At 42.6% G+C, this 13520-nt stretch overlaps 2 protein-coding genes across 2 annotated transcripts in view; both read right to left on the reverse strand.

Moving 5' to 3' along the window:
• LOC120048182 (switch-associated protein 70-like) overlaps nucleotides 1-4922 on the reverse strand; it is a 31410-nt gene extending 26488 nt beyond the window's left edge. The window contains exons 1-5 of the mRNA XM_038993946.1: nucleotides 4747-4922; nucleotides 2999-3139; nucleotides 991-1164; nucleotides 622-849; nucleotides 209-355 (exon numbers count right to left, since the gene is read on the reverse strand). Coding sequence (XP_038849874.1) covers nucleotides 209-355; nucleotides 622-849; nucleotides 991-1164; nucleotides 2999-3139; nucleotides 4747-4845 — 789 coding nt within the window. The 5' untranslated portion in view covers nucleotides 4846-4922. The remainder of the gene's footprint in view (nucleotides 1-208; nucleotides 356-621; nucleotides 850-990; nucleotides 1165-2998; nucleotides 3140-4746) is intronic.
• Nucleotides 4923-5428: 506 nt separating this feature from the next.
• LOC120048176 (wee1-like protein kinase 1-A) lies at nucleotides 5429-10590 on the reverse strand. Its single transcript, XM_038993934.1, has 10 exons — nucleotides 9672-10590; nucleotides 9152-9369; nucleotides 8576-8642; nucleotides 8290-8462; nucleotides 7906-8174; nucleotides 7724-7813; nucleotides 7516-7601; nucleotides 7264-7434; nucleotides 6892-7037; nucleotides 5429-6667 (listed from the first exon to the last, which is right to left on the reverse strand). The coding sequence occupies exons 1-10, from the start codon at nucleotides 10134-10136 to the stop codon at nucleotides 6514-6516; spliced, it is 1839 nt and encodes a 612-aa protein (XP_038849862.1). The 5' UTR covers nucleotides 10137-10590; the 3' UTR covers nucleotides 5429-6513.
• Between the last annotated feature and the right edge of the window lie 2930 nt (nucleotides 10591-13520).

Below are 13520 nucleotides of genomic sequence, written 5' to 3' on the forward strand. Positions count from 1 at the left end.
ACTTAAACAGATAGATTTTGATGAGGATTGGTTTATTATTTTAATTACATTTACATGGGGCCACGGAAATTGTAGGCTATGGGTTAACAATGCCAAAGGAAGCTGGTTAACAAAAGTGGGCTAGCATGCATTCCAACGCTCCACACAATTTATTTAGTAGTTAAATGATAGCATAAAACTGACCAATGGAATAATACATTGTTATTACCTCCACACAACAGTTGTGGTCCAGCAAAATTTCTCCCTTCTTGTCAGTGAGGTCCTCACTCACATAGTATGACATAGAGTTTGGTCCAAGCACAAACCAGCGCTCTGTCCAATTTTTCCTTTTGTGGCCTTTTTTCATCATGTAGCCCTTCAGGAAAAAATACATGAATCTGTCACACTCAAGATTGTAATATCTTATCTATATCTATGTTATTGTTATCACCAGCAGAGGTCTGACAGAGGTCAGTGTAGAGTAGACAGTCACTGTGTCCTAAATGGCACCCTATTCCCTATTTAGTGCAGTACTTTTGAACAGAGCCCTATGAGTTCTGGTTAAAAGTATTGCACTACACAGGGAATATGGTCCCATTTGGGATGCATAAAGTGTAGTGAGAGAGGGTACCGCAGGCGAACCTGTCTGAGAACATCCAGTATGAGCTCCTGGAAGACCTCAGAGATGCCCATGGACAGGGTCTGGCGGTTCATGCCCTTACTGAAGTGGCCCATGCCAACCAGCTCTATCAGCTCCCAGGCACTCAGGCATTGCTGCTTCCTGTTCAACCTGAGCTTGTAATCATCAAACCTCTCCTGATTCCAAATGCCTCCCATGGCCTCCATCAGCTTCCGCAGGAAGTACTCAATCTGGAGGGGGGAGGAGAGGAGGAGAGGACACAGTGAGTCAGTCCTGTGGTATGAATGGGAATCATTTTAACTGAAAGAGCATAATTACAGCTAAACAAATAAGATATGTATGTGTATTAAAGGTGTTGTCTTGTCTCTCACTTCCTCTGTGATGATAACCAGTGGGTACCCGTCTTCAGACAGGAAGTTGAAGATGCACCAGACCTTGAAGGCATCATCGTTGGAGATGAGAAGATGGCTCATGTTGATGTTTTTCTTGAAACACAGTGTCCAGCACACATTGTTGAACTCCAGTATGTCAAAGTTATCCCTGACCTGTAATTAACATAAACAAAGCCAACATTTACACAAAACAGAACAACTTCCCTATTTTTCTTCAACATACTGTAAATAAGGGCAATAAGATTAGAAAGGGTCAGTAGTAGCCTAATATTTCTCTGCCCTACGTTTTAGCCCACAGGATGTGAAGTACAAACAATGTTCTTCGTCTCTTCATTTTAATTCAAGTCAGATTCCGGAAGAGAAAGGCAAGGAAATAGCCCCCAAGTACAAATAGCGCTAGGACTAAAGCAGTTTACTAATTGACATCAGTGTTGGTGTTATTGCTATGGAAACAGTTGGCAAGCCTTGCAAGTCTACAGATGTGGGCTATATCTGATGGTCTGCCAACTAGAGAACTGAGGACAAAAACTTTGAAGATCACTTCTTGCTTTATCACTGGTGTTTACAAAGTAAGTGCATTCATTACCAATGGCTGACTGCTTGAATATTAAGAAGGATATGAGTAATTATTATCTCTCCCCGATGCCAATAGATGGGCCTTTGAAATCTCCTTCCCATGCACTACAAAAGTCATAATAAAACTCCTTGTATGCAATTTGTTTTTATCTCACTCGAGTTGTGTTCTGATGAGTCGGTCTCTATAAATTTGCTATCACAAAAAGGGTCCCCGGCCACAAAAAAGTTTGAGAACCCACAACAGGGTGTTTACCAATCAGATTGTGAAGCTTTTCTAGAAAACAGACTCAGCAAAAACTAAAGACTCTGCATCATGCAATCATCATGTTGTGGAATCTATCTATAGTAGTGTGCGTGTTAACCCTTCACTTCTAAATGCAATGTATGACACAGGAGGAAATGTGAGTAGCTGATGTAAGCTTAATGGACGTTTGTTTTGAAACGAAGGCTATATTTTCTTGCACACATTGCAGTAATTTTCAGCACACATGTTTTTTTCTTTCGATAACTCACAATGGTGGGTCTCACACCTCCTTGATGGCTGTGAAACAGAAAGATTCTGCAACTCACACAGTAGTCCTACCATAACAATGGCACCCTTGTTCAAGGTCAAACAGATCCTGCTTGCTCCATTTATTTCTCAAAAACCAATACATTTGAATATGGGTGACATGCATAATATGGGTGACATGCATATCTTAGAGACTAAGATAAATACTGAAAATAGCAATAACACTCATCATATTATGAGCAAGGAAAGTTATATACAGAAAAGCATTGCCTTAAAATGTTTCTAAAGGCACACATAAAACACTTCCCATTAAGTCTTATCATCCACTATGGGGATGCGGCACTCCAGAGTTACACCTCATGCTGAGGGATCTGTCAACCTAGGGGCTATGTACATTCTAGTGGTTCTATTTCTATGGACCCAACATCCCAGAGCCCTCCACTAACAGACCCACTGAGGTGAGGAGACAGGATGACGCAGGTGCTCAGAAGCCTGAGTGCAATGTCGGTTTGACATTTTACTGCATTGTTAGGAGCTCGTAACATTCACATTTCGCTGCACTCGCTACAACATCTTTTAAACTATGATAAGATCTAATCAACTTTTATTTAAAGTCTGCCAACTCCTTGTAAATGTATTTATTTTATTTCAGTCAGTTAAGAAGAAATTCTTATTTTACAATGATGGCCTACACCGGCCAAACCCTCCCCGGTTGTGATACAGCCCAGGATCAAACCAGGTTCTGTAGTGACGCCTCTAGCACTGATATGCAGTGCCTTAGACCGCTGCACCACTCAGGAGCCCACTTAGACCGCTGCACCACTTGGCATGACAATGAGTAATGGAGTTGGAAAGAGCACAAACAAATCTTGGACCAGGCTAGTTGCTCTTACTGCTCACCTTGTCCAGTATGAATCTATTGAGGTAGGGCATGTAGCCCTGGTTGGACACAGGGCCCTCATCGTCATCCTTAAAGTGCTGCTCCAGGGCCACTGGGTCATGGGGTATCTTCATCACAGTGCACAGGTTATGAGAGAGCACCTGTAGAGCCACAGTCAGATCATGCAGTCAGGAAAACCATTGCCGTCATAGTAATATCATTCACCAGGTACTTCCCCCCAATGCTCAGAAGCATTTTATACAGGCTATGCACAATGAGCCTGGGGGCGAGGTTACTGTCATACTGTTGGTATTCACTGGGCATAGTAGAGATGATGTTACAGTATTATTGGGGTGTTCAATGGATATCAAAAAGATTCCTCATACAAGTGGGCATCATACTCCCATAAACACAATTACATGGTTATTTTTCAAAAGGACCTCTGTTTAGTCTAAGATCACATTGACATGCATGACTAAGCATGTGTTGCTGTCAGTTCAAGCATCACTTCTGTTCCTTCCTGGAAACATTTACAAAAAGTGTGTTGAAAAGGTCCCTGTTGAGATTTGCTGTCAGATCACATTGACATGCATGACTAAGCATGTGTTGCTGTCAGTTCAAGCATCACTTCTGTTCCTTCCTGGAAACATTTACAAAAAGTGTGTTGAAAAGGTCCCTGTTGAGATGTAGAGTGAAGTAAATATATCAAAATAAATCTTATATTTATAAACAAGCCACTCATGAACATCTATAATCTAGACAAACGGAACAGACTGGACTGTCTGAAAATAATATTAACAAAGGATGGTTGACAACATTTCCGGGCAAGTTCACTATGCAGTGTTGTGATAGCTCAGGTGGAATTTAGGTGCTGAATGAAAGGTGAAGACCTATTTTCCAGACATCGAAAATACTTATTTTCTGGATGTCGAAAGTATGTATATACGTCTATGATTGGTTCAGATTTGGTCCGCTCCGGTCCAAAAATCAACGTCCTTGGAAATTGAAATCAAGACCGGTCTGGACTGCACCAAAAAAAACACCAACAAAATACAGTCAATCCAGACAGCACCAAAAAACGGACCAAAAAAAGAAATCCAAAAGACGTTGAGGTCGGTAAATGCTGAATGTAGTGTCTTCATCAGAGCCTGGCTGGTACACAGACCACCACAGACCCAGACAGGAAAACAATACCTACCCTTCCAAAGCAGTGCCCCTTGCCTTTTAAAATCTCAACACTCTTACATTAGATTCTGTCCAAATTACTAAATATCGTGTGTAAAGCAAGATTGTCATCAAGGCATGCATGTCCCACATTCATGGGTATCTGTCAATCAACAATGGTTATTTCCATAGAACCATTGTTATTCCTGTTTTTATGCGAAAAAGTTACACACACATGAGTAAGAGAAAATACTGGTATAAGCAGAAACTGAGTAGCCTGTGAGCTGAGGGACAGCAGAAATGTGTCTTTACTTTGCTGTCGATGTTGCCGACTGAATGATCACTTGGCAGCTGACACAAAATTCACTAATGTGAGGGAAGCGAAGCAGCACATAAAAGTATAGTGTACACTTAATTAAAATCTGATACATGGTCAAATCTGTTTTTATCCTACTGATCAGAACTTTTTGTTTGTGTCTGATATTCGGATCGGCAATATGAGAAAATTTCGGGTTTTGATCAAACATTTTTTTTTTTTTTTTTTAATGTTTTACTTCATTATGGAATAATACTGTAGGCCTACTAGCTACGATTTAAAGCCTACCTTAAGCTGTGATTTGGACACTTTCCCACTTTGATCCACGTCCAAGGCTGTGAATGCGTGCCATATTGACTTCAGAAGTTCATCCCGTAGTAGTCCCATGTTCGTAGCCCCTGGTGCGCTCGATGTCAAAGTAAAACTGCAATTTTTTCAGACACTGATACATACAGTCACGTGATCGAGTGTCGCAGCAGGAAAATGAGACTGCATCACCCGCTATCTGGTGTATGGTAGCACCAGATAGCGCATAGTTGTCCAACGCGTTGCGTTTTCATTAGTATTCAATTGTGAAGAGTAAACGGTTAATAGACCACAAACAGCTTCATAAAAACATGTCCCAACAATAAACAAACCTATGTTGCATAGTGGTACAGACGATCAACTTGACAATAAACTACATTAAAAAAGTTTGTATAATCTGAAAGACCACCATCTCATTTACCTGTTTTCATTAGATAACTAGTCCATCCCACAGACTATCATGTGTAGTCCCAGTTTTTTGTTATTTTAGAGCAACATTCATCAACAAACATTTGACAGTTCCAAGGTATCCATATTATCGGGAGTGAATCTATTGAACTTGGAACAAGTAACATGAAACCAATAGCTGTCAAAATTATCTACATGCATAATATACATCATAGTAAAACATGAGAAAATGTAAATGAGTCAATAATGCTACAGTTCTGATGAGTTTGAACAGAAGAAAATACTGACTTTACTAAAACAATTGATCAGCGGCTCCGTGCATCACATATAAAATAAATGACACCGGGGCTTGACAGAATGATCTACTTTGACCAACTGCATCACACACACAATTGGATGACCCATCATGAAAAATGTACATTAGTAAAACATCTTCAACAGTGTACACAACTCAATACAAAATGAACTTCAGATAGGAAATGTATTACAGATGCAACACATTGAAATTCCATGTTTTACAGAAGAGACTGATTACTGATATTCTAAACATCTGAATGGAACTAACAAATTCACTGAACTCCACTAAAGTTCAAGACAAACCAACATATAGCAGCAGTATGCATTTTTACATTTAGCAGACGCTCTTACCCAGAGCGACTTACAGTAAGTAGTGAGTGCATATATTTTCATACTTTTTCGTACTGGTCACCCGTGGGAATCAAACCCACAACCCTGGCATTGCAAGCGCCATGCACTACCAAATGAGCCAAACAGTTTGCATAAGGCAAGTTCAAAGTGCTCATTGAATCATTCCTAGTCAATGATCCAGTTCCACTACCTGAAATCAGGTATAATAGACTGTAAAGTGCAAATTTGTATCACACCATCCCAAACCCTCACACTGGCAACAGAATGTTCTAGCATGCTCCGACATTCCATTAAAAACAAAAATCAGCTATGTTTTTTAATACCAATTGCCAGAACATGCCATGCTTGGGAAGGTAACAACCCTTTCACTCTTTAGAATCAAATAAATTTGGTCCATTGTTTTACTAACCCTTTCCAAGTACCAAACAGTAAGAACTATAATAGTTGGTTTGTACACTCTGAAGCCCATCTCTCCATGTCTGCCTAGGGAGGCCTTCCCAGTTCACTGTCGAGTGCAACCAGGGTTGTTTTCATTTGCGCACAAGGTAGCAAGAAATTTTGTAACAGAAAACAAGCATTTCTAATTGGACAATTTCATGTAGTCCCTCTGTTTTGGCCTGGTTTTTCCCCCCCATGTCGTGCCTAGTGAATATGACCCAGTCTGATACCCATTTGGGTTGGCAGTTGGCCCGCTCAGTAGATGGTCAGGCTGACTGAGCGGTTCATCTTCTTGCCAATGAGCCTGGAGCTCCTGCTGGACCGAAGGGTGGAGCGTGTCAGGACCCTATCAGAGATCAGAACCTTCTCCTCTGCAGCTACTTTGGCCTGCTGGGCCTTTTTCAGCTCCCTGCATGAGGACAAGCACATTGGCTTCTCAAACATTCATAAATACCAAGAAAATAGTAATTACATCTGAAATGGATTCCTGAATCATTAAAGAATAGGTAGCATAATGTCATTTTTCACAAAATGAACACTGTTGTAGTATTCTCCCTAACATTCATACTTACAATATGATAAGTGAAAAAGGAATGAAAGCCTTGAGCCATGACATATGAAGAGGGTACGTACTTCTGCAGTAGCGCATTTTTGAACTTCTCTGCGTTGAGTTCCACACGGAGCTGGTCAGCGCTCATGCGGGAGGGAGTGAGGAGGACGGGGTGCTTGGTGAGGGAAGAGGCAGACGGCCTACTGGCAGGGTCAGGGTGGATCATTAACTGCAGCACACAGAATTCATTAATACCACTAATTAAACATTATTACTACTGCCTGTCCTGCACACAAACCACCATTACAGAATGAAGCACCGCATCCAACATGGCACCATAAACCCTTTATAGTGCACTACTTTTGACCAGGTCCCATAGGGCTCAGGTCAAATATGCGCACTATGCAGGGAAAGTGTACCATTTGGAAAGCACACCTGGTCATTTCTAGTCATACCTTCAGTAAACTTGGGAATTCCTGTGAAAGCACTTGAGGTATCGCAGGTAGTTTTCCTTGTCTGATGTCATGCCACTTGTCACCATTAGTTGGGAGTGGTTCAGCTCCAGAGGCACTGACCACAGTCAGTGCTAGGGCAAAAATATCTGCCCTGGTGAGGTTTCTGTAGTCCTGAAAAACACATTGGTCCAATACATGATTTTGGATAATTTAACAAATGAGGTGGGTTGGGGGGAGGAGTTATCCAATTACCTCTTGTAAGACTTCATTGACCAGGTACCTGCTGTCCCCTTCTTCAACTTGAGGATTGTCCATTCTGGTCACATGGCCAAGATCACCTGGGGGAAAAATACAAAAACAGAATCCAGCTGCCTGGTCAACAAGTACACTCAATTATGAGCTTGTTCCATTTGCATGATATATATATATATATATATATATATTTTTTTTTAAATAGTACCTATTTTGTAAACAACATTTCTATTTGGTCCTTCCTCATCGTCAAATTCATCGACACACACCACAGTCTTCCGGGATAAGAAGATGTTGCCTGAGAAAAGTAAAGCACGGCAAGCGTTAAATCATAAATATTCTAAATGATTTCAATGGCGTAGCTGTATCCAAAACTCTGCAGCTACTTACTTGGCTTGATGTCCATGTGAACCAGAGAGGTGGAGTGAATGTACTTCAGTCCACGGGCCACCTGAAGGAGAAGGTCCTTGAGGTCCAGCTCAGAGAAGAAGCGCATTGTTCTGTAGTTCTCTGTGACCACGTCTGCCAGTGTGCCGCCGTTACAGTACTCATTCTGTATGAGCATGTGGTCGTCCTCTGACCAAGCAGAGTAGTACCTCACCACATGGGGGTGCTGTCCCAAGACCGCGTGGGCATACACCTCCCGGAGTGCATTCTGTCTGCGGAAAACAGAACACAATATTAGCACAAAAATGGCATGGCATTAAGTTCAATGAGTCGTTTAAATTTACACTTGGATTGTCAGCTTTTCAAAAATCCATGGGATTCTCTTACTCGTCTACAGATCCAGCGAGGGGCTTCTTTGAGCGTTTGATGGCATAGAGGCAGCCATCGAGTCTTTTCACACATTTGAAGACAGGGCCAAACTCCCCAGATCCTATCTTCTCCAGCTCATGAAACTCTGTGGCATATCTTGATATCATGTTGCTATCCAGAAGAGTCATTCTCTGCAAGAAAAGGACAGAGTTGCTTAGACACTTATCTAAAGTACAATTTCAGTTTGTGTGTGTGTGGGGGGTGGTGGGGTAATAAAAGTATAATTGTGATTACAAAAATATACCTTTGATGGTGGAATGATGTCCTCTTCACACTCTGCATCACTGGCTTCCATGTCCTCTCCACATGAGCTTTAGAGATAAAGGAAAGTATACAAAATGTGTTATATATCATTCCAACCACTGGAGGGCAGACAATCCCTACAAGTGTACATTGTGAGTGTAACCATGTGGCTTTGGGTTGCTGCCAACAAGCATGCAATAGTCAACAGATTAATTGCACACTAGATCTGAAAGCATGTCTGAATCTATTGTCAACTAAGAATAGGCCATGCTCCATTTACACCGACAGAAATACAAATCTCCCCATTCTAAGATGCTTCTTTTTTTTTGTATAACAGTAACTTGAGTTGTGGCACGGTAGTAAAATGTGATCTACTTTACAACACTAACTGCAATTACTTTTGAGTTTTGTAAAATGGTTCTGACAAACAAGAGTTCCACAACTACCTTAGGAAAGGGGAGAGTATAAAGAGGAAATGGAGTTTGTTTTAGGTCAGTAGAAACTGAAGTCCCAGTCCCACAAAATCCCAATGTAACACCTGGTAAATAATGACATCAGTACAATGTGCTTCTCTTACTCATTCCTGTGTGATCTCTTTCTGTTGTTCCTTTGTAACATTGCTGTCTGGATCAGTAATGAGTCAGGGGTGAATGGATTGATGTTGATCATGGGTGCCTGTCTACTCCTGCTGTCTGTGTGTGGTCTTCCTGTTGAGTCCCCATTCATGTAGACACCTACTCCTACCCGGCAGACTGTGGATCCTGTGGTCACCGCCCTGGCTCTGGACAACAAACTCTGAAAGAGAAAACAAAACATTGCATTAGATAAGAATAACGTGTATGGTTGGTGAGGGTCACTGAATACAAATATGGAAAACAAGTCACAAGGAAACCAATGATTCAGGGAAAACTATGCCATTGCCTGTAACAAATGGTAAAATAATCAAACTATTCTTTAGTCTTCTCAAGTTCAAACATGTTGGAAGACAGAAATAGTCATCTTGCACAGTGGCTGGTTATCTCTGGCTTAAAACTTTAAGTTAATTTGATCTTACATAATAATTTGAGAACAATAACTTGTTACTGTAGTTAACCCACCTTAGGTGTGTGGGGGACATCAAATAGTCGGAGTTTTCTGAAGGTTTTATGGGGCGGTGTGTCGGGACAATCGGGAATGGGAGAGCTTCCATCCTCCTGATTGTCGGAAAACTCCGGGGACGAGCTGTTGTAGTAGGGCCGGGCCCCTTTTCTCGGAGAAGGGGACCCCCTCATCAAGTCAGTCCCTGGTGATTTTAGGGGGAAAAGACATCCAAATCCATCATCCCAATGTTCAACGCGATCCTCCGCGGTAGATGTCTTCATGGTGCCGTTACAGACGTATTGATTTAAATTGGAGTTGTGTCTCAGCGATTGCACTGGGGAGTCCATTTCGGCAAGACTCGACTCGGCTCCAATACTGTTGTTGCCATCGTCCTCTCCGTCACTCTGGTTGAAGTCCAGTCTTTGTCGAATAGGTCCCATCTTCGGGGACGTACCGACGAACATTCGGCAACTGAAACTCATCACTTCCCAGAAGCAGTAACGTTGGCTATAGCGTAAAAGTGGCTAGCTAACTAAACACCGCTAGCCAAATCGTTTTCAAATTATCCCGAGTAGCTTGACATCCGTGTGCCCATGGCACTACAATCTTGAGTCCATTTGTAATCCAAAATGTAATCCAAATGGCTAAATAAATTAGCTAACGTTCGCTCACTAGCCTTGCAAATACGTTAAAGAGGTTAGCTAGCTACAGTAGCACGGTAACACGTTAGCTTCGTTCCATGAGGAGCAGAACACCTACTGGCAAACGAACGATATATTATGCTGAGCGCTTATTTTCTACAAAAAACGATAATTAATTTAGTACTTGTGTCTAGCTGTCAAAATACTCCAGTCGACTGTTTGTTTAACTGAAATATTGTCACAGCTTGTCCTGCTCCGCTTCCCGCGACCGTTGGCAGAATTATTCCAACCTAAATTTCTTCCACTCTTCAGCCAATGAGAACACATTCCTGAATTTTGAAACGTGGGGGTTACTTCCTTCGACGCAAAGTTTTACGTCACTAAATTGATATTTGACAGACGTCACTTTGGCGCGAATTTAATCCTTGGATCTTTTTTTTAAACCTTTGAGGCTTTTAATTAATTTGTCCGCATCATTAGTCCTCATTGTACTGTACTGTAATTTTTTATTTCACCAGGTAAGCTAGTTGAGAACAAGTTCTCATTTACAACTACGACCTGGCCAAGATAAAGCAAATCAGTGCGACACAAACAACAACACAGAGTTCCACATGGAATAAACAAGCATACAGTCAATAACACAATAGAAAAAAAGTCTATATACAGTGTGTGCAAATGGCGTGAGAAGGTAAAGCAATAAATAGGCCATAGTAGCGAAGTAATTACAATTTAGCAGATTAACACTGGAGTGATAGATGATGATGTGCAAGTAGAGATACTGGTGTGCAAAGAGCAGAAAAGTAAATAAAAAAATATGGGGATGAGGTAGGTAGATTGTGTGGGCTATTTACAGATGGACTATGTACAGCTGCAGCGATCGGTTAGCTGCTCAGATAGCGGATGTTTAAAGTTAGTGAGGGAAATATAAGTCTCCAGCTTCAGCGATTTTTGCAGTTCATTCCAGTCACTGGCAGCAGAGAACCGAAAGGAAAGGCGGCCAAAAGGAGGTGTTGGCTTTGGGGATGACCAGTGAGATATACCTGCTGGAGCGCGTGCTACGGGTGGGTGTTGTTATCGTGACCAGTGAGCTGAGATGAGGCGGAGCTTTACCTAGCAAAGATTTATAGATAATCTGGAGCCAGTGGGTCTGGCGACAAATATGTAGCGGGGGCCAGCCGACTAGAGCATACAGGTCGCAGTGGTGGGTGGTATAAGGGGCTTTGGTAACAAAACACACGGCACTGTGATAGACTGCATCCAATTTTCTGAGTAGAGTATTGGAAGCTATTTTGTAGATGACATCGCCGAGGTCGAGGATAGGTAGGATAGTCAGTTTTACTAGGGTAAGTTTGGCGGCGTGAGGGAAGGAGGCTTTGTTGCGAAATAGAAAGCCGATTCTAGATTTGATTTTGGATTGGAGATGCTTAATGTGAGTCTGGAAGGAGAGTATACAGTCTAACCAGACACCTAGGTATTTGTAGTTGTCCACATTTTCTAGGGCAGAACCGTCCAGAGTAGTGATGCTAGTCGGCAGGCGGGTGCGGGCAGCGAACGGTTGAAAAGCATGCATTTGGTTTTTACTAGCGTTTAAGAGCAGTTGGAGGCCACGGGAGGAGTGTTGTATGGCGTTGAAGCTCGTTTGGAGGTTAGTTGTCCAAAGAACAACTAACCTCCAAAGTGTCCAAAGAAAGGCCAGATGTATACAAAATGTTGTCGTCTGCGTAGAGGTGGATCAGGGAATCACCCGCAGCAAGAGCGACATCGTTGATATATGTAACAGTATAACTTTAAACCGTCCCCTCGCCCCGACACGGGCGCGAACCAGGGACCTTCTGCACACATCAACAACAGTCACCCACGAAGCGTCGTTACCCATCGCTCCACAAAAGCCGCGGCCCTTGCAGAGCAAGGTGCAACATTACTTCTAGGTATCAGAGCAAGTGACGTAACTGATTGAAACGCTAGTAGCGCGTACCCGCTAACTAGCTAGCCATTTCACATCCGTTACATATATACAGAGAAAAGAGTCGTCCCGAGAATTGAACCCTGTGGTTCCCCCATAGAGACTGCCAGAGGTCCGGACAACAGGCCCTCCGATTTGACACACTTAACTTTGTCTGCGAAGTAGTTGGTGAACCAGGCGAGGCAGTCATTTGAGAAACCAAGGCTAATGAGTCTGCCGATAAGAATACGGTGATTGACAGAGTCGAATGCCTTGGCCAGGTCGATGAAGATGGCTGCACAGTACTATCTTTTATCGATGGCGGTTATGATATCATTTAGTACCTTGAGCGTGGCTGAGGTGCACCCGTGACCAGCTCAGAAACCAGATGGCACAGCGGAGAAGGTACGGTGGGATTCGAAATGGTTAGTGATCTGTTTATTAACTTGGCTTTCGAAGACTTTAGAAAGGCAGGGAAGGATGGATATAGGTCTATAACAGTTTGGGTCTAGAGTGTCACCCCCTTTGAAGAGGGAGATGACCGGCAGCTTTCCAATCTTTGGGGATCTCGGACGATACGAAAGAGAGGTTGAACAGACTGGTAATAGGGGTTGCAACAATGGCGGTGGATCATTTTAGAAAGAGAGGGTCCAGATTGTCTAGCCCAGCTGATTTGTACGGGTCCAGGTTTTGCAGCACTTTCAGAACATCTGCTATCTGGATTTCGTTGAAGGAGAAGCTGGGGAGGCTCGGGCAAGTAGCTGTGGGGGGTGCGGAGCTGTTGGCCGGGGTTGGGGTAGCCAGGAGAAAAGCATGGCCAGCCGTACAGAAATGCTTATTGAAATGTTCAATTATCATGGATTAATCGGTGGTGACCGTGTTACCTAGCCTCAGTGCAATGGGCAGCTGGGAGGAGGTGCTCTTATTCTCCAAGGACTTTACAGTGTCCCACAACTTTTTGGAGTGAGCTACAGGTTGCAAATTTCTGTTTGAAAAAGCTAGCCTTTGCTTTCCTGACTGACTGCGTGTATTAGTTCCTGACTGACTGCGTGTATTAGTTCCTGACTTCCCTGAACAGTTGCATATCGCAGGGACTATTCGATGCTATTGCAGTCCGCCACAGGATGTTTTTGTGCTGGTCAAGGGCAGTCAGGTCTGGAGTGAACCAAGGGCTATATCTGTTCTTAGTTCTAAATTTTTTGAAAGGGGCATGCTTATTTAAGATGGTGAGGAAATTACTTTAAAAAAACGACCAGGCATTCTCGACTGACGGGATGAGGTCA

Source organism: Salvelinus namaycush, chromosome 1 (genome assembly GCF_016432855.1).
Source record: "Salvelinus namaycush isolate Seneca chromosome 1, SaNama_1.0, whole genome shotgun sequence".
Taxonomy (NCBI): domain Eukaryota; kingdom Metazoa; phylum Chordata; class Actinopteri; order Salmoniformes; family Salmonidae; genus Salvelinus; species Salvelinus namaycush.

Coding starts and splice junctions, on each gene's coding strand:
- LOC120048176 (XM_038993934.1), bottom strand. CDS start 10,136: ATGAGTTTCAGTTGCCGAATGTTCGTCGGTACGTCCCCGAAGATGGGA. Junction 9,370..9,671: donor ATGTCCCCCACACACCTAAG/GTGGGTTAACTA, acceptor TTTCTCTTTCAG/AGTTTGTTGTCCAGAGCCAG. Junction 8,175..8,289: donor CTCGCTGGATCTGTAGACGA/GTAAGAGAATCC, acceptor TGTTTTCCGCAG/ACAGAATGCACTCCGGGAGG.